The sequence below is a fragment of the Lates calcarifer genome, linkage group LG12, assembly GCF_001640805.2.
Source record: "Lates calcarifer isolate ASB-BC8 linkage group LG12, TLL_Latcal_v3, whole genome shotgun sequence".
Lineage (NCBI taxonomy): Eukaryota > Metazoa > Chordata > Actinopteri > Centropomidae > Lates > Lates calcarifer.
In genome coordinates this window covers 10,397,052-10,418,168 of record NC_066844.1, presented here as the reverse complement: position 1 = coordinate 10,418,168, position 21,117 = coordinate 10,397,052, and the positions used below count along the sequence as shown (strand labels likewise).

The 21,117-nt window shown below is 40.0% G+C and overlaps 1 protein-coding gene and 1 non-coding gene across 5 annotated transcripts; one reads left to right on the top strand and one right to left on the bottom strand.

Moving 5' to 3' along the window:
• Nucleotides 1-14,211: 14,211 nt before the first annotated feature.
• On the bottom strand, nt 14,212-14,402 carry LOC127143139 (U2 spliceosomal RNA). The gene has a single exon (XR_007814364.1). It is a non-coding gene; the product is annotated as a U2 spliceosomal RNA (small nuclear RNA).
• Nucleotides 14,403-17,654: 3,252 nt separating this feature from the next.
• Nucleotides 17,655-20,280, top strand: svbp (small vasohibin binding protein). 4 transcript variants are annotated; one of them, XM_018667607.2, is made up of 3 exons: nt 17,655-17,778; nt 18,445-18,579; nt 18,731-20,280. In XM_018667607.2, the coding sequence occupies exons 2-3, from the start codon at nt 18,466-18,468 to the stop codon at nt 18,815-18,817; spliced, it is 201 nt and encodes a 66-aa protein (XP_018523123.1). In that variant the 5' UTR covers nt 17,655-17,778; nt 18,445-18,465; the 3' UTR covers nt 18,818-20,280. The 4 variants fall into 4 exon arrangements, with proteins under 4 accessions (XP_018523123.1, XP_018523119.1, XP_018523121.1 ...); XM_018667603.2 differs by having other exon boundaries at nt 17,662-17,822; XM_018667605.2 differs by having other exon boundaries at nt 17,686-17,822; nt 18,422-18,579.
• Nucleotides 20,281-21,117: the final 837 nt, after the last annotated feature.

Sequence of the window (21,117 nt, the reverse complement as noted above, 5' to 3'; positions counted from 1 at the left end):
GCCTGCAGCACTTCTGTAAGGACAATGTCATGGTCTTAAATGAGGTAATAGTTTTACATTCATAGTGGGTCAAATGACTATTTGTGATATGACAGGGGTTGTTCATAGTGATGAAGTCACAGAGGATTATTGGACTGCTGTTCCCCCGAGCTCTACAGATCATTGCAATATCTTTTAGTCCATTGTTTTTGTTCCATCCACAACTATGCTGTTTGGAAAAGACTGTGATAAACCCACTCTATGGTACCTGGTTAGACAGACAAACAGTTAGCAGCTAGCTGCTAACATAGAAACACAAATTAGGAGTGTAGAATCATATTTTAAAGGAGACAGTGTTGCTGAGTTAGTAGGATGCTCTACTAAACATTAAAACATGGCAGCACTCATGTAGCCCAGAGACATCTCTCAGCAGTCTGCTCTTAGACTCCAAATAAAAATGGCCAACTAAGGCCAGTACTGACTACTAAGAGATTTTTCTGCTTCTGGAACACCACTGTCCTCTGCTGAAACAAACTGTGTTCACCAAAACCCATGTCTCCAGGGGCTAGCCAAAACTATTCTGTGGTGTTGTTGCTGGGAGAATTGTATTTATCTTTTTTGCCTTACATTTCTTGCGAGGTAAAGTATGTTTGTATAAGCTGCTGATTAAGTGACTGACATCCCCTACTGTGAGCCCAGCAGCCATGCTCCCATGTTGCAGTCACCTATGGTTCTTGGAGATCTGAGAGCTCTAATCTCTTGCAGGTAGAGCGTGACACTGGGGGCTAAGGGCACAGATTCATGCCAAGTCGCTCTCTCCTTTCCCACCTCTCTGAGCCTGTATGAGTGTGAGTGTGTTTATGAAGTTCAAATTAAATGAGTGGCATGCCTGTCTCGCACGAAAGACCTCTGAGTGCCAGTTTCACGCTAAAGCCCATTCCAACGTCAATCCACTTTGTCAGTCAATTTGCTTAATGGACCTCCTCACCTTTCATGTTAAGCTGTTTATCTGACTCTTGCCCAACCAGCTCTGTTCTTCCATGGCCCAGAGAAAAAGTAAGCAGAAAGTCATACACATTAACATCTTTGAAAAGCAAAGAAAAGTACTAGTGATGAACATCTACCATTAACTCTTACTTGGACATTTTTGGTCATTATATTACATTTGTACTTGTAATTATATTCCGCACCAGGTACTGAAAATCATTTCACACAGCATTAATTTATAGCAGTACTGTGCTATTCCTCCATAGCTGGAAGAAGTCAGTACGTACATAGACAAGCAGAGATAAATAAACCATCAGCTTTGTGAATGCATGTCCAAAGCCTTGATATCCGGCTGGCGACCTGACCTCCAATCAGGTCTCTGATCCAGGCTGAAGCTGGGCCAACAGTAACTCTGTGGCTCCTCTGAGGGAGCCAGGCCGTGACTAACACGAACCACCATCACCATCACTAAGCTGCCAGCCAGGAAATAAATACAGCTTGAGAAGACTGTGCATCCAACACGCCTTTTAGTAATGTTTGGTCTCAGGTGAAGCTCCACAAAATGGGGAACTAGTAGATCAACACACAAACTCTTGGTTTGGTTTTAGAGAAGGTGACAATCAGTAGTCCCATCTTTCCCATATTTCCCATATTTCTTTACTGTAATCTTGATTATTAAGCAAGAATTCCATAATAAATAGTTTTAAGAAAGACACAAGATATTATCTGCTCATCAAGATTAATTTACTCATCATCAGGAGTACAAGTCATCTCATGAAAGCAGCTGCATAATGTCCTCTGTGGCTCTGCAGGAGCTTTTTGCCAAGTCTGACAATTTAACCCTGATCACGTCATCAGGGTCACCTTGATATTATAAATTTTTAACAGAACGCCTGTGTTGTAAAGAGGAGGTGTGTAGTTCAAAGACATGGGCATTTGCCAAGCATGGAGGGTCAAACAAAGGAACATTATTGAGTTGCACTCTGGGAAATGCAGAATCCTATATTATAACTACAAATTAAGATATCTTGGCCTCACCACATTTTATGATTCTCTTTTAAAATCTGTCTCTTGCAAATTCCCCAACTTTATGGAGGTACAATTATACTGTAAATTGCTGTAGCAAATACTGCATCTATCCCTATATTCAATATGTATTTTCTGCATATTAGTCATTCCATCCAAATTTACCACAAATTTTAACCAAATGTTCTGAAAATCTGCAAAAGAAAACGCTAATTAACGTGTTTACTTCCATAGGAGTTGGACAAACGGTGGCACAAATTCTATGGTTGAGTGCCATTAAACCTTTGCATAAGAAGAGGACATAACAAGATGATGTAATTAAAAGAGCACCAGTTAAAACCTCAAGCAAATTAAATCAATGTAGAAAATGGCCCACTTCCAGCAGAGCAGATGAAAGCCAGTTGATTAACCCATTGCATTTCTTCTTGCCCATCATAAAAAATATTAACAATAATTATAGAATTACTGTATATTTATAAAACCAACAGAAATGTGTAAAAGTTAAGGACAGATGTAAACGTTCTGCAGGACATTTATATACAATCCATGGCAGCATCTGTTGCCAAGTTGGGAACAAGCCCCTCTGATCCACGGCCCATTTGAACTACTTGGTGGAACCGTGCTGCCCAGGCCTGTGTAACTGTAGTGTTGGTGTGACCCATGTCCCATTCTCTGTGGGCAGAGCAGAGGCATTCCAGCAACTGTCACGCTCCCATCCTTAAGTAAACCCTGCTGGCGTAATCATCCGAGGGAAGCAGCCAGAGGAGTTGCTGAAACACTGGAATCACGCACTCACTTAACAGTGCCCGCATTGAACAAGGCTCAGTGAGCGAGGCGGCCCAGAAGCAGATCTGCAACACCTGCAACACCTGCCCTGTTTAATGCAGAGTTCACATCATGTGGAAGAAACGGCAGATATGAGATTCCAGATTTAAGGAGTTGTTCAAGTTAGATTTAAGCCAAAAAATATCTTTGAACTCACTTCTCTGGTTGTAACTATAGCAAGCTGGGTTTAGGCCTCTCTGATTTTGCAAATGCTACACAGAATGAGAAAGAATATGCTTGTTTTAAATAACCCCAACAAAATGGAGAGCTTTCCACGTAACAAATGCAGTTTGCATTTATTGATGTGTTGATTCTCAGTTCAGTTTGGTCCCGTTCATACAAAGAAATTGTAAGGTACAATGAAAACACTTGTGACTGACCGTGTGAAAAGGCAGGATTTCGGATTGGCTTACCCTTTGACAGGTGATCCCCCTCAAAATTTTTACAACTCTCTGTGCATTCTTCTGTTAAAATACATTGAGTATCAAAGCATTTCTCTTGAGTGATGCATCTCTGTCTGAGCAAGCTTTAAGAGTTTCAATATGAGAATACTTCCAAGCCAAATCTAAGACCTGAACCAAGATCTTTTCACACAGTTAAAGACCAACACAGAATGTAGTACAATGGCCCACCAGCAACTTCTACTGGCCAATAAGCCATGGGTTCAGTTGCAATACACACAATGCAGTCAGCCTGCGGCATGTAATAGTACAGAATTACAGAATCAAAGCAATAAAATATTTAGCCTACTGGTTAGTAGAACAACTTTGCCTTTTCCCAACACCGACCAGATGAAAGTAGCTGGTAAAGTCAAAATGGCCCAAACCCAACTTGAAACAGGACCTGGTGTTGGGATCTGTCTACAACATGTTGTTTGAAATTTGGGTGAGTTGTCCCATCAGACCATCCATTTTCTGCTGCTGAAATTTGGTCACAGTGGCAACAGGCTGAGCTATGAAGCTCATCCCCTTCTCCAGCAACATTGTCCAGCTCCTCTTGAGGAATCCTGAGGCATTCCCAGGCCACATGAGATACATAAGCTCATTTTCTAGGTCTACTTGGGTCTCCTACTGGTTGAGCATACCCAGAAAACCTCTAACTGCAGGCATCCATTGTAGACTGAAATGCAGTCTTGTAAAATGTGTAGGCACACTCACATACTGTATGCACACACAAAGAGTGAAATGCATATATCCCTGACTTTTATTGTAGGAGAAGCATTAAAAGCATCATGCATAGCAGTTATTGTATGACATTCAAATGCCAGCAATCACAGAGAAGAGTACCACATTCTGTGTCGGTCTTTAATTGTGTGAAAAGATCTTGGTTCAGGTCTTAGATTTGGCTTGGAAGTGTTCTCATATTGAAACTCTATGAATACATAGACTTCATTTGGCTGCTGAAAAGCAGTTAATTGTCAAGAAAGGGGCAGAAAGGGTCACTGAAGTATGTGCCCATGTTATTTACCACAGCAAGACTGCTGTGTTCTCCTCATTCCATACAGTCTTGTCTAACTCACACTTTCTCCCTCCCTCTCCACACGGACACACACACATACACATACAAACACAAACACAGACACACACACAGAGGAGGGCCTGTGAGCGTCCTCCTCAATTAGGTGTGTTTAGCTTTAACAGTGCGCCAGCGCCGTCTAAGCCACAGCTCCCTTGAGACCAAGCCGCCAATCTCACTGAGTCAACACATGTATACATACAGCACCCTGACTGCACCACAGAATGAGTCAGACACGCACACACAATCTCACACACAATTTGCTGACAACTGTAATATGTTAACCCAGTAGTTTGTTACTTCAACACAGACAGCGCCCCCTCTAGAGGCCTTGCTGCATACACACATAGTGCTGATACATAGTCCATGCCATCAGCCTCACCTGTCTATGTTTATATGAATTAGTGTGATGTGGTGTGTGTGTGTGTGTGTGTGTGTGTGCAGGTGGGATACACTACACTCATTCATTAAAGGACACCTGGTTGTCTTGGATAGCTTGTTTCTATGTGTGTGTATATGAGTGTGTGTGTGTGTGCGTGTGTGTTTTAACAGCTGGGTCTAAGTAGGCAGCATGGTGTCCTCAGACGTCCCACAGAAACCATAACCCCTTGACCTGGTACCTCAGTTGCTACCACACGCCACCAGCTACATGCTACAGCTCAAGTCAACCAAAGTCAGGTTCAGGCAACTATGTTCACAGAGTACAGAGTTCACAAGCAAACATTAGCTGAACTCAGAGAGTGAGGTATCATTTAACATTCATGCTAAACTGTTGCTTGGGAATCTCAGATTACCTGCTGTGGTCACATGGAAGATGTGTTCTCTATGTTCTCAACATTTAAATGGTAAGCTAACAGACATTCTTAGATTCCAGGCACTTTAGGATTTTTACACTGACACTCTGATGCTGTGAAGTAAATCTCCAGTTTTCATTCAATGGGAAATTTAATCATCACTTTGCACCCCATGTTACTACTTTATAATGTGTGGCCTGTAGAGGTTGATGTGGAAGTGTTATGAACATGCATTAACAATGAGCTGAAATTTGCTATAAAGGGCCAAAGTTCACTAACCAAAGTTTTTATTGTTCAATACTCCGCTTCATGTCCAAATATTTGCAAAAGTAATGACATTACATTCAGCCTCAGTTGTACTCTGTAGAGCCAGTTACCAAGTTTTACCATTCTAACATGCCAAACTAAGTTCTCACATTATCACATTGTTCTCACAATCTCCTTTGATACATTGTTATTCTAAAATTATCCATTACAGATGCTTTCACTGTGGTGAATGGCTCTAAACATAATTGCACATAGCAGTTACAGCAAATATGTTAGAGAGACGATATCAAAAGAGAGTGTCAGGGGGATTTCATATCAAGACCGAAACTAGTCTCTAGATATATTGGGCGCTATGCCCTCATCAGGCTTTATAAAACTAAATGTGGACAGTAGTTTTTTGTATGCAAACACATTATTATCACATTAATCTGATAATATTTGTATGAATAAATGCTCTGCACGGTACAGAGTAAGTTTAAAGTAAGCAACATGCTACAATGGTACTCGGTTTTTCTATGCAACTTAGCTAACTACTATGAGTGTTTTCAGGAATGACTTATTATTCCAAATGCCAAGTTTATTGAGATACTTTAAGAAGGTAAAAGAGAGAGAAAGAGATGAGAAACCGGTATTAGCAAACAGTTCAGAGAAAGACAGGGAGAGAGGCAGCAGGAATGAGAATGAGGGAAAATGGAGAAGATGAAGTGCAGTGTTCAGAAATGAGACTATCACAGGTAACTTGGCTAGCTCACGATACCATGCACCAAAGTTTTCACATGTAAAGTAGCCAAAATTGCCAGCCAGTTGTTTTTTTAGTGTAACTTTTGCTAACAAAGATTTCTGTTTACCACACTTACATCCACAGGTACCCGAAGTTGGCAACCCTGCACCACCAGCAACTGATAAGGTACTCATTAAACCGCAGGAACATGTTTAATTGTTTTCAGAAAGACTGATAGGGGAAATTCTAAGCAAAAGTTTGATTTGAATTACATAAACATAATGGAACAACAGCTCAGCTAGCAACGGCTGACTGGTGAGGCAAGTGTCACTTTAGATGACAGTGGGCATAAGTCAGACCTTAAGCAAATTCAGAAAAGCTATGTTATTGCACACAGGAGCAAAACAGTGCATCACAGTCACACAATTCATCTAACACTGACCTTCAATCTAAAACTCAATCAATTTAAACTGCATGATGTAGAGTAATATCAAGTTCTGTTAGTTTCAGCTTACCGTCAGCTTTAGTTTACTCTAAAAGTTGCATGCAATAGAAATATAAAGCCCTGTGATAATTTTTCATGCCAAATTCTCATTGGATGTCCCTGTTGACTTCTTTCCTCACATTTTTGTGAACAAAGGCTTATACCCGCCAGGTCGCCCGACCATTGACTTTTTCTTAAAGCAATTAAACATATTTTCCAGTTCAAACAGATGTTGACTTTTTGAACCCTGAACATCCAAAATAAGTCAACTCTATAGGACCTAAATAAATTTTTGAAAATCCTGATATTTATAGGAATTGACAAGTGGGTCAATCCAAACAGAGAAAATGATTTAGAAAAAATAGGGAAAGAATTCACCCATTAAATATATCCCACCCATATATGACTAGCTGTTTTATTCTCATAAAGCCATGCTGTTTTGTTTAAAGAATCACTGAATAAACTCTACAGAGAGCCTCTGTTCTGTATTGGGATTAGTCTCTTTTTCACACAGCTGATATTTGTACATGATTCATTTTAATGTCAAGTTGTGAATGTTCCTATATGCCTGACTTGCAATAATGTAATTTTTTGCCAACTGTGTTTTTTTTTTTTTTTTTTTTTTTTTTTGTTATTTCTTTCAGGCTTTAACATTGCATAAGGGTTTCCCATTTTTCCAAAGAAAAGAGTGACTGTTGGTTATAATTCAACATCATTCTGTAACATTTTGACCACAGGGCTGCAGTGTGCCTGAATCCTGTTGGGAAACACTCTGCTCCAGAGAATGCTAACTGAATCAAGTGTGTGTTCACAGTCCTGTTGTATGTGGGATTGTATGTGTATGAGAAAGACCAGGGGGTTTTAACCTATGTACAGTAGTTTTTATAACTGCTTGAGGGCACAGCCAGATCTGTCTGTACGTGTGTTTACATATGTGCCGTGCTGCATGTAAGTCAGCATGTGCATGGATCTGTGTATGCGTCTGCCAGATCCTAAGAATGCATGTATTGTTTATCACATTCTTGGTGTGTGTAGGGAAACAGGCGGAGAAACCTAAACCTAACAGGGCTGTACGCTCACTGCTCTCCGCAGCCCGTCCACAGGCTGTCCCAGACAGAAAATTGGGAGGGTTGGGGTCCAAATTACACTTGGTGAGAGAAGAGAACGCTGCATTTGTTTCCTGCACTGTGTGTTCACCATGTGTACAGTGGCTAGAGTGTGTGTTGTGGAGCGTAATGGCTGTGTGGCATATGTTTTTCTCTGGTTTGTTCCACTGAGGGCGAGAGCAGCTTCACTGTGGCAGGCTCTTTAAGGGGTATTATCGATTCTATCTAAACTAAACGGTGTCAGTGTTTGGTAGAACATAAACACAAGAAACACTAGCACTGTGTGTGTCTGTATATAAAGTCCACAATTCTTTCCATCTTCCCCCCCTGGAGAGATTTGTGGAATATGGGTTAAATGTAATACAAACCTATGCAGTGTAATGCCCAGTCATTACTGGCTTAGGACAATGACATTTGCATTTACAGTTCTGGTACTTAGCTGCCACTTTTATCCATAGAAACTACAGTGAGCAGTTGTGAGATACCTTCTCAGTACATGTGACATATAAACAGATATTGAAGTGGCTGCGGTGGAGAACAAACTTATGACCATTGTGTACCTTCTACTACGCTGAAGCTTTAGTGTTGCCCCTCACTTGTAAGTCCCTTTGGATAAAAGCGTCTGCCAAATGAGTAAATGTAAATATAAATGGTAAATAAACTGCACTTACAGCATATAGCGTTTTTCTGGTCATATTGACCACTCAAAGCACTTTACATTACAGGACACATTCACTCATTCACACACATGTAAAGTGCTCTAACACTTTACAACACAATACACACACATTCACATACCAACGATACATTTGGGGCAACTTGGGGTTCAGTATCTTGCCCAAGGATGCAGACTGGAATTGGAATTCTGATTGCCACAAACAAGCAATATGAAGATGTTACTTGGAGCTCTGCAAATTTGAGATAGGCAATTTTCACAATTATACATACAAAACAATTAATTTATAGATTGAAAAAAAATCTGATTAATTAATATCATTTTATAGGTATGAACTTGACCTGAGTAGATGTACAAATCTTCAAATGATGTGTAGAAAGTGTGTAATATGATTTGAATGACTACACTGTAACAAAAATAACTGTGCTGCAATAAAAGACACCATAGTTTTCCATAAAGAAGAAATACATTGCTCATAGAAAGTGTGGTTGTTTTCTGGTGGTAGAATCAGCATGTTTTAAACAAAACACTGTAAACATCACCAGTGTAATATACAAAAAAGTATGGAATAACTAAAAGATCTATATGAGTTTTAAGTAAATGTTATGAGGAGAGTAAGGTTACGGGGGGTTGAAAATGGGTAAAATATTAATTCCTGGTGTGCATTTTCAAATTCACCACATATTCAGCTTGGTTAGACGTGTATGCAATCGAAGGGGGTGTGTGTCCAAGCTTGGCAAAAGTAAACATAGTGGTGTGTTCGGCTGATCGCTGGCGTTTAGAGGCTCTGCTAAGTGGCACCTGGTCACTGCCAAAACAAATAACACTGTGTGTGTGTGTGTGTGTGTGTGTGTGTGTGTGTGTGTGTGTGTGAGATGTATGTGTGTCTGCGTGCACACATGTGGGCGAGCGTGTTGCTGCTAAGTGCCACTGTGTGTCAGCCAAAACAAACAGGCTTAATGAGAAGCAGCTCCTGGGACAGAGAGAGGGAGAAAGTGAGAGAGAGAGAGAGAGAGAGGAGGAGAGAGAGAGAGAGAGCGATGGAGGAGACCCAGCCAGGCCAAACACACTGACCCCGCTGTCTCTCTCACATGGACTTAAAGGATACACTGTTCCCCTCTGTCCTCCTCCTATAGCACGACCATCACCTTCATCAACCTCACCCCTCTCTCTCCTCCACGGTCCTTCCTGTCCCCGACTCTCACCCTTCTATTCACCACTGAGGTGTGAGGGTGAAGGGGTGATAGGAGGAGGGGGGTGGGTGGGAGGGTGTATGAGGTGAGTGATGGCAATTAGAAGTACTTTTGTAACTGTGTGTGGGAAACACAGGGCAGTTATGCCGAACATGGTCGCCTGCAGATGCACTGGCTCAGCATCTGTGAAAGAAAAGAGTGAAAAGAAAAGCAGAGAACATGCCACAACGAGTTTACATGCGAGAACTTTAAGTAAGTAGTGACTTCTCCAAACAGCCACAATATCTTACAGCCTTTTAAATACATATATTTCACATTTAAAGGTTTATAAATACAGTTATTGCACAAAATAAACATCAGTTCTTCATTGTTGATAGGGGACGATAGGGTTGTTGATCATTGTGCTATATTCCAGGCTAGGTGGATACTTTGTAATGTTGCTGGAACTCCCTGGTTTCCATAGTGTTAATTAAAAGAGTCAGGGAATATATAATGCATCTTCAAGGCATGCATTCAATAGTGGAACAAGCAGGAAAAGATCTTATCATTCGGATTTTTTGTTGTTTCATCATGAATTTTCAGAACAGATTCTGACTGATATTTCTGGAGTTAGCACCATTAAAGCCAGCCATTAGTATCTGAAGTGAGAGCAGTGGATGGACTGAAGTAGCTCTTGTAATAGTGCAATATGATGGGTGTCAAAGTTTCCCAATAAATTGTATCTGTCAGTGTTGCACTGTCAGCCTATATTGTGAACATGTGCAGTGAGGCCATTTTTTGATGTTTTCATACGTGAAAGCCTGGACCAAAGTCAGAACCAAGGTTCATGTTTTTGTTATATTGTATACATTTGATCTTGTTAGTTTTGGTTTCACATTGCAAAATTTACAATTAAATATTTCATCTCCTCCTCTCTTATTTCCAGTCATTTTTCTTCATTGATTGTTTAATGGGGCCAGCAGGGTGGAACAGTGTTTGTCTCTATATGTTGGCTTGCGTTGGACTGGTGATCTGTCCAGGGTGTACCCCACATCTCGCCCAATGTCAGGTGGGATAGGCTCCAGCCCCCCGCAACCCACAAAGTTGTATAGATAATGGATGGATGAACATTGTTAAATGGGTAACAAGCCTGTCTCAGCTTTCTGTAATTGGTCCAACGGTCCAAACCATCCAGAAAAAGTTGAACAAATTGAACCATGGCACACTTTGATCTGCACCAAGACCACCTCTTTTGGACCATAGTCCAAGGCATCTTTGACACCTGCTTTTTTTTGGATCCAAACTGAAAAGTCCAAAGGTCTAGGCCAAACAGAATAGTTGCGTACTCATCCATAAGTGCTTCATAATAATAAAATGTATTCTTGTCTATGTCTTGTCAACTTGTATAGCTATGCCCTTCATCACTTCATGCTAGATCTTACCTGGTCCAGCCAGACAGCTAACCAATACAAGAGCCAATACATTAGCTTTCCTGTTAAAGTCTCCCTCTTATCTAAATTGAAAACATGATCACATCTTGTCCCAAAACTTAGCTTCACCAGAGTCAAGTGCACTGCCAGCATCAGTGCAAACTAATTAGAATATCCAAATCAGCAAATTCTGGCACACAGTAGAACTACACTGTTCGTTACAAACCTATCCAAGTGCTACCAGAAATGGAAATTTCTGAAACTGATACCAGCAACCGACCCTCTTTTGGGTGATCAAGAGACAGGATATGTAGATGAGTAGATGGAGGAATGAAACTTAAGTGTTATCTGTTAAATTACTCGATGTAATTCAGTGTAATTTTCAAGTTTATCAATTAAGTGTTTCAAACTACACTGCAGACTGGAGTCTCTGCTGACAGTGGGAAGCATGGCAACAGCTGTCTGTAATATAGGACTGCTGTCTGAAAGGGGCAATAATGGTCTCAGTGGTTGAGATTAAATTTGGGGGCTGTATTTCACTATGTCCAGGTAGGATTTTAAATAGCACTACTTTGCAAATTGCATGAGTGCATATGGCATTTTGCTAATGAATAAATAAGATTGACATATATTTCCTTGACAAACACATCATCAGTAAAAACACCAAATAAAACCTGAGTGCCTAATTGAAAAGTTATCAAGGTCAAACTGTTTGACCAAAAAATAGTTAATGAATGGACCAGTTTAGGTTAAAGAATGTATGTGTGTGTGTGTGTGTGTGTGTGTGTGTGTGTGTACATCAGCACACCCCAGACTCAGTCTGTTTTGCAGGAGACTGGAAGAGAAGACAGGAGATTAAGGTTTAAAGTCCCTCAGTCTCCAAGAATATCCTGATGTTGAGAGGGGCCTGGGGGGGGGGGTTGCTTGCTCACCACAGATGTTTTGGGATTTGGTAGACATTAGGATGTCCCCAATAGGACACACTATTATCTCTGAGAACAGGGAAATGGATCAGTCAGTGTAGCAAAGCACTGATAGATTCTGCACCCACTTCTATTTTATTTGCATGTTTGTTTTTTGGACAGTTCACACACCTGAAACATCAAAGTCATCATTTCTAACTACAGTGTAACTAGTTATTACACTGGATATGACGTGATATTTCACAAGAGCTGTAGGACCTTTGAGTTGAAACTTAGACTTGGTCTCTGCTTAGATAACAAACAATAACATGATGACTGGAGACTAGATTGGGCCAGCATTGGCTGACTTGAGAGTTGCGTCTCTAAAGCCTAAACCTGACTTGTTAAAATCCCAGAACAAAGAACAAATCCTCAAAAGGCCTCAGAGACTTTAGACATGACTTGGACTTAACGCCAAAACAGCTCTCTGTGTCACTGTCCATTAAACACACAGAGGGATGTTTTCTCTCAGGAATAGGAGCCACATCATTAACATCAAAATTCTGTTTACACAGTCACCTAGTGAAAAATTTCATTACCCCTTTCCCCCCCATCTCCTCACCACATATCTCAGCAGATACCTTGAGCAAGGCACTCATCTCTTTGATATTCCTTTGTATTGAGTGCATAATGATAAATGCAGATAAATGTGAAGCAGAGTGGTGTTAAGAAAATAAAATCTGAAAATCTCTCCCAGCATCAAAATAGTAACCTCAAATATATCCTGACAGGGTTCAGAGTGTGTATATCGTTTTGTATGCGTGTGCATGCACTGCATCACTCACACTGACCCCTGCTTGTCAGGTCATATCCTGTCCATATCTTTTTTTTTTTTTTTTTTTTTTTCACTGGTTGCTGCTGTTTGATTTGGCGGCTGCAGGTCTATTGGGGTTCAGGTGTGAAGAGAGCAACAGAGTGTGTTCGCATGCGTGAAGGCCTTTGTGTGTGCGTGTGTACAATAAGCATATGTTTGAGGATGCGTGTGTGTGTGTGCAGTTATTTTAGGCACAGTCACTGTGGCTGTTTATTTTTAGTTCTGAAAGACTTTGTGTGTATGACTATGTACATGTCTTTGGGGATTTGTACACACCATGCTTACGTGTGTGCGTGTGTGCATGCTGTGTATGTATGTGTGTATGTGTGTGTGTGTTTTGGCAGTGGACTAGCGAGCAGGATTAGGAGGTTGTGGTGAGTTTGTGTGTTCAGGGCCGCTGGTGTGAAAGAGCAGTCAGAGCTGTGCTTCCCCCTGGAGAGAGAGTTTAATTTAGAAGAACAAGGCTCCTAACACACACTTGTGCCGCTGCCGTCTCTTTGGCCCGTCTCTCCACACCTCATCCCTCCCCTCTCCAGCTCTCTCTGCCACTCTATAAAATTTTAGCCATCTCTCCATCTTCTCTTTCCCTTACTTCTTAACCTTTTCATCTCTTTTCCTCTTCACTCTCTAACACTCCTTTGCTTTGCTCCAGTCTGACTGACTCTACAATCCAGCATCAGATGGCGATGTTTCCATTGACAGGTCAAAACCTCTCAGTTGCTTTCTTAAATATTATCATGTTGGTTAATATAATGAAGCTCTCTGTGAGTTTGTTTGAAATTTGACTCATGAACGTGTGAGGCTGAACCCAGGGCCCCATTTCCCAAAATCTTAAGGCTAAGATAATCCTTGCCCATAGTCTTTAGTTGTCACACTGTGCAAGATGGGTCTGATAAAATCTCACTCAGTGACAGATGATACAATAACAATTTGATGTATGTCAGATTGTGTGAAGTCTGCACGGAGGATCCAAGTACAATGAGTGTTTTAATATAAAATGGCTCTTACAACATGACATTTCAGCCAGTGGTTTCTGCTTCATTTCCTGTTTCATTCTGACTGATTGGTTTGTAGATATGGATCTTAGCAGGAGTCCCATTATGAAAATTTTGGTTTCTGATAATGTTAAAATTTTGGCACAGTCTGTCTTTAGCCAATAAAGCTCCAAATCAGCTTTTGGGTCAACCTAGGACCACTGTTTGGACTGAAGACCAAAGATTTCTCCATGTTTCCCTTGCAAATGTCAACTTTTGGCTCAGACAACTGTTAATCACAGTCTAAAGGGGGTCAACTTAGCCTTTGATGCTTTTGGAAAGAAGGGTCCTGGTCAGATGTGCATAGCTCAAAGCACAAGACATAATAAATCATTCTGGTTCATTACTAATTGGATCCATCCACCCATTAGAATACAATAGATCTTTATTGTCACTGTTGTAGGAACTGTTTTTTAGGGGGTTTTTTTTCTGTACCTGGAGGTACTGCAATACCAGGTCGATGTGTGGAGTGGAAGGAACAAGCCCCTGTGCCAGCGCCCTGCCCCAAAAATCTATTTAATATATGGTCCCTGGGTGGGGGACATATCAGATATTAAACTGGTAAGAACAGATATTACACTTGATCTTAGCCAAAAGGCAGAGAAGAGATTATCTATTAGCTATCATTATCATCATTATATATACCATTTATCTTGTTGTCGGGGGGGGGGACCCACGCTGGCACAGGGAGAACATGTAAACCCTGGGCAAGCTGGGACAGCCAGAACCTTCTTGCTGTGAGGCAGCAGTGCTAACCACTGCACCACTGTGCTCACAAATTGGATGCTACTTTCGTAATTCATTATTTCTATCTGTAGTCAGAATATTGACCTCAGTCAAAGGGTGACTGCTGGGATCTGGCAATATATCAGCATCACAACAAAAGTCATTTTAAAAAAAAGCTTCCATAGGCAAGAAACACAAGCCGACAATGAAATATTTTAAACAAACCCTTACAAACTGTTGGCTTGTTTACAACCTGCATGATGTATTTTGTGTTCTATCTATCAATTCATCCATCAATTTATCCATAAATGATGGTCAAACAAATGAAAGTAAGATTCAAGTTGTAATAAACCAGAATCAACTTTGTGTGTGCACATGGGAAAAAATGTAGTTGGCACCCTCAGTGTCTTACAGCTCATTAATAATGACTCTGATCTTTCATCTCTTTCAGTTAAAATCATGCAAATTTTTTCTCATAAGGAAAAAAATATTTTATTACATTAAAATGTTTTAATGCAGTAATTGGTATGAGAAGATGGACTTCCTCATGAGAAAATCTCAACTGGAGTTCTACATGAACAATGCAATTTTCTGCCAAAGTTAGTTACACTTCTGGGAGTTTTGTAGTTATGTGCGCCAATCAGGATTTAGCAACATTAGAATGAGAATTATGACAGGTCAGATCTGATGAAACCACATCCACACAGTCCTGATGAAGTACATTTTTGAGTGTTATAGTCTTAATATCTCTAATTAGATAACTAAGAAAGTTTTGTTGACTACTTTAACATTGTTTATTTGGTCTTGATGTTATGGAGAATTAATAATGTTTGATGTTATGTTACTTTGTCAGGGGTTTTAAAAATAACACAAAATATACATATCCAACTTTAAACAATGTGATAATATTATATATATTACACCCTGAATGTAAGAATCTTTGTCTTTTAATTGTCAGACAATAAAGTTACGATTTCTCATATAAAATGTCAATTTTATTCTATTTTTTGCTATTGCTGCATAGTCAGAATTAACGCTGCTCAGAGGGCATATTCTAGCCCCTTGTCTTGAAAATGCAGTGATGGCTGAAGATCATAAATCTCTCATTTAACGTGATCTGCACAATATCAACAACAGCAGGGACATTATGGTGCCATGTAGTCGCTCATTGCACCTGTACCACCTTCTCCAAGTTTGGTTCAGTCATCACTGTGGGTGTTTGTGCTTTACTCTTCCCAGAAATCACTTGTCAATCAGACAGTGTGGTCAGCACTATGACGTCTTTCACCTTGGATTTTCTGTGGGTAGCACACTTTTCTGACAGCTGATGACTTGTTAACTGCCCGGTTTGGCTACTGTTTAATTCAAATAAACTAAAGCTACATGACACACATCCCAAAAAAATGTTCCCCATCTTTCTCAACTCTGGGAGTGTGACACCTAATTTAGAAGATTTCTTGAGCTTAATTGAGCCAAAATAACTTCTGTATTATATTAAATGCTGACAGAAATCAGCGAACCACCCAGAAAAGTTCAGATTATTACTTAAATTCCTGGAAATGCAACTTTTAGTGTTTTCAACCTAAAAACACTGATATGTGAGTTGAGGAACCACATTTAACTCTTGCTGTTGATTGCCAGGCTTTATATAAGTGTGTTTTTCCTTTACGCTATGCTATGCATATAGAGCAGCAGGTCTGGCTGTTGTCTGCAGCGTTCAGCAGGAGTTGTTCTTGGCAGGATATTATTCCAAGGGAAAGTGCTCTCCTGTAGTTGGAGGATAAATCCAGGTAAACCGTTGGTATGCTGCGCGATAAATCTCTGTGGCGTAGCGCTGCCAGAGGGCACACATGCGCACATTCAGAGCTCAAGTTCACAACAACACCAGAGACTACCAGTGGTAGTTTGGTCTAAGAGGATGATTTCCTTACTTCATATGTGAGAGTGTTTAGTTATTCTGTCCCTTCATAATGACTGTTTTTGTTTCTGAGGTGATAAATGTGCTCTGGACCACCCCTCAGCTGGTGTCAGGCTCACTCCTCACCCAGCTGATTAATGCTCTAAAGAAGTGCCCTGAGGGGAGTCTGTCCAGTATGTGTATGTGTGTGTATGGTCTGAGGAACGCTTATCAGTTAAGTGTTTTAAATCAAAAGTGAAAATACAGGGAAAATGCTTAGAAAACAGTTTGTCCAAAAAATTCCTTGTTTACTTGCTCTATAAGCAGGTGTCATGATGTCAGGGTTAGTGATACTGAAAACTTCAACAAGATTAGTTCATCAGAGGCTCTCCTGTCAAACTTATCTCCTTTATGAATGCACACTCACAGTCAGATACGTATATCAGATTAATGTTGAATGATGTCACATGCCCAGTGTGTTAATACAAACTCATGTACTTTTATATATAAATATAGTAAGACAAAGGCGACATCTTGTGGTCAGACCTGGTTGAACAGTAGAGAGGAATTTGGTCTCACTGAGGCTGTTCAAATAGGTATAACAGTTAAATTAAATTACCAGAATATTATTTTCATTATCTCCTGCCTGATTAAATTGACTGGATCCCTGCGTAAAGAGTTTGTTGGTGGACTGAAACCACCTCTCTTGCCTAAGCTCGGAAACAAGGATTGAAATGACTGACTACAATTACACTTTCGTCTGCGACAGTTTATGCTGAGAAACTTCCTGAGTGTCACCCTCCATACTGTTGGACAAGCATTATACTTCCTTAGTAGTGAATTTTGCTCAGTTTTGCTGCATGCTGAGAGTGAGATTTAGTTGTTGTTAATGTTGTTGTAGTTGTTGTTATTCCTAATATAAAATACATGGGTGCCCAAAAAGCATGTTAGTACTTATGACAATCCTGAAAATGATATCTCATTGAGCCTGTAGAACCATTAAATAATAATACATCTTATTCAGAGTATTATTCTATGAACTATGGACATTATTGAGAAAAGCATGTCCTTTAACTAATGTAGTCGATAATTTTATTATTTTTATGATAACAGAAAGGGTGAATCAGTCAGGGCAGAGGTAGTCGGGTCATTACTCCAGAACACTGGGTGGCGGTAATGCGCAGCTAACTTAATAGTTAACCACCGTTAAACACCATTAAATGTAAAAGAAGAAAGAAAACGGAACCGGAACGTTTGTCCAAATGTTTCATCGTTCAACTCGGATGTATTTATTGGTTACACATTGGGAACAGCTGGGAATAGCTAACAACTGACTACAGCCAACTGACTGGCTAACTCAACGGTAATCTCGTCAAATAACTTTTTGCCACTCTTAATATTTCCACGGTAAGTGCGCCATTATCTGAACTCAGCTGTTATTGTTGGTGGGATCTTACTCTGGAAAATATAAATGATAGATAGCGAGCATTAGCCAGCAACTATGTGAGTCTCTTGACTAACGCTTAATTTACCAAGGATTAGTCCTAGAGGTTTAGCAGTTTGTCTTTTGAAGCTGAGTAACGTAGTTAATTTATCATAGAAAACATTGTTTACAAGCATCATTCTTACTGAACATTTGGTGTCACTTACGTTACTTTCGAGCCGTCATATAGTAGGAATGGGACGTTAGCTTAAACGTGTGTAGCTAGAAAAACATTACTTGGCAGGATGGGGCCACAGTAAAACAAGACTGAAGACCTCTCTGCGATTTGTCTCCCCCATTCAACACACCTCAGCGACACTCAGCACTTACTTACTTTAATTATAGCTATATATGTTCAGAAATTGTTCAGATGTTGTGCTTCCTGTGTGTACCAAGTTGTGTCGATCAAATCTAATTTGATTGATGACTTGTATGTCCGATATATCTAAAGACAAAAAGTACAGATGTTGTTTTTTGTGGTTTGTATTTTTACAGTATACAAAGACTCTGACTTTACTGTCAGGTATCTTTTCCTAAATATCTCAGGTTGATTTAAAAACAATCAGCATGGAGCCTGCCTGCCGTAAAGACAAGCCAAAGCTGAACTCTACCCCGACCAGAGGAGATAGAGCCAAGCAGAAATCTGCACAGCAAGAGCTCAAACAGAGACAGAGAGCAGAGGTGATAAAGTTCATCACTACTCCTTATTTATTTTTAAAATCTGACACACATAGTAGTAATCTCCAAGGGGAATTATTTTAGCACCTCGCCAACTGTATTTATTGCTACTCACTCCTGCATAATCAGCTGTGTGCCCCTCTCTGCCCCTCAGATATACGCTTTGAACAAGGTGATGACAGAATTGGAACAGCAGCAGTTTGAGGCCTTTTGTAAACAGATGCAGTCACAGGGAGAATGAGGGTCCTGCCTGTTCTGCCTTCCTCTTTCATCTGGACCGGGACCTGTCAACTTCCAAAAATACCATGTACACACACTTGTATTTACACACAGATATTTGGATAGAGTTGTGGTGCTGTTTTATTACCCAAGAAGACTTTAAGTAAGTACTTGTTTTCTGATGTTGAATCAGACAGTCTTTGCCCCTGATGTTTTAGTGACTGGAGTTCTTGACTCAAACACTGAGAATAAGAGGCAGTGTTGAATATTTCCTGCAGACACATCAGGTCGCTAACATTTCCTTTTCTTGAATATTAGCCTTTGTAACATCAAAGTATGGTTAAATCTGGCTTGCGTGGTGTTGTTTCAGTAGTGTCCAAATTTACATTTGCACATTTCAAGATGCCCAGGTCAAATGCACATTTTGACTTTACATGAACTCACTCAAGGCACCACAGTGTTAATAACTGAAGAATGGGCTAGTTAAGAGCACACTTTTTAAATCACTAAGCTAGGCAGCTTCCCTCTGTAGATCTGATTGAAGCTGTAGTAAGTGGTTTTGACTGGCTAGCAGACCGAAAGTGAAAGTGGCTTACATTTTGTCATATTTCAATGTTACTTACCTCTTGAGTGCGTACATTATGAGCATCCCACTCAAGTCCTTCTAGTCATCCATCTGAATGGGTTCAGTAGTCATTTGCCTCTGGCTGTGGATTGGGTCAGAATCTCCTCAGAGGAATACCGGGAGTATTTATTAAGCATCTGAGAGTAGGAAGGATGGTAGGTAGGTAGGATGTCTCAACTTAATTACAACAGGTAAAATTAAATACAGGATCTTATGCGATGATATTTATTTATTAATTTCAAATTACAGTGGATAAGATTACACTGGTTGACATTACAGAAAAACATGGGAAACTAACAGCCTGCAGAGGATTTTTATTGCTATATGTACAGTAAGCACAATACATGCAAGATGCAGCACTCTTACAGGCGTTATAAAACAAATCAAATTATATACTGTTTTAATTTACATATATAATTGTTTTTAAACCACACAAATTGATTGCCAGTTGTTGTACTATGTAAATGTATTGGTAAATATTAGGATATTGCAAGCTACTGATTAATTTTGGCATGTCTGCAGTTCATAGCCACAGTCACTGATAGTGATCAGAATAAAAGGTGAATCAGTGATTCATAAGCATTGCTTAATGTAGCTTTAACCCAAACAGTGCCCTTATTCTATCAGTGTTAATGGTGCTCACTTTGAACACTATCTTGTTAGCAACATTGTATGCAATGCCAACTGGCCTGTGTGTGAATTATCATTGAATTTTATTGTCACAGTCACAGGTTTGCATTCTGACCTCTATTTATGGCTGATACCAGCAAAATATTTGTATTGTTTAACACAGTATGCCAGCCACTTTCATTTGAGTTGTACAATTTTCATTCACTGAAAATAAAAGTGAGTTTTTTAAATGTGTGTTTACTCTTGATAGTGTCTGCATGTTATACTGAGGTGAAACAGATGAGGTCATGGTCCTGGCTATATGTACTCCATTGTAAGTCTTGGGCCCCATCAAAAGTGGTTTAACTAATCAAGGCTAGTAAGTTCTTAGCTGGCTAAATTAATCTTAATTGTCATCCAGCAAATTTGGAAAACAGTTGAGGATTGATTTGTTAATCCTGGATGAAGTTATCTTGAATAAAATAACCACAGTTTATATGTGGTGGTTCAGCCTAAAAAGTCTTGATCATGGTGCAGCTGACTGTGAATAAGCCTGCACTTTTGTCTGGTTTGGGATTAATTTGGGATTAATTGACTTGTTTATCAGACAATAGGTGAGCACTTCCCTTTGCTCTCAAAATGGCCAGCAGTTCTTCATGGCATGGATTCCACAAGATGTTGGAAACGTTCCTCTGATTTTTGGTTCATGTTGACATGATTGTATCAGATAATTTCTGCAGATTCATCAGCTGCATATTCATGGTACCAATATCCCACTCTACCACATCCCAAAGGTGTTCTATTTTCTCCTTCATTTCATGAAGTAGGTAGCCATTAGACGTCGGGTAAATTGGCATAACAAGTGAACACGGTCAGCAACAATGCTCGGACAGGCACCATTCTGAGTAAACTGTAGAGACAGTTGTGCTTGAAAATCCAAGAATATCAGCAGTTTCAAATTAGCACCCAAACCAGGCTGTCAGGCTCCAACAATCATACCAATCAAAGTTAATGAGATCAAAAATTTTCCCCATTCTGATGTTTGAGGTGAACATTAACTGAAGCTCATGGCCTGTATGATTTTACAC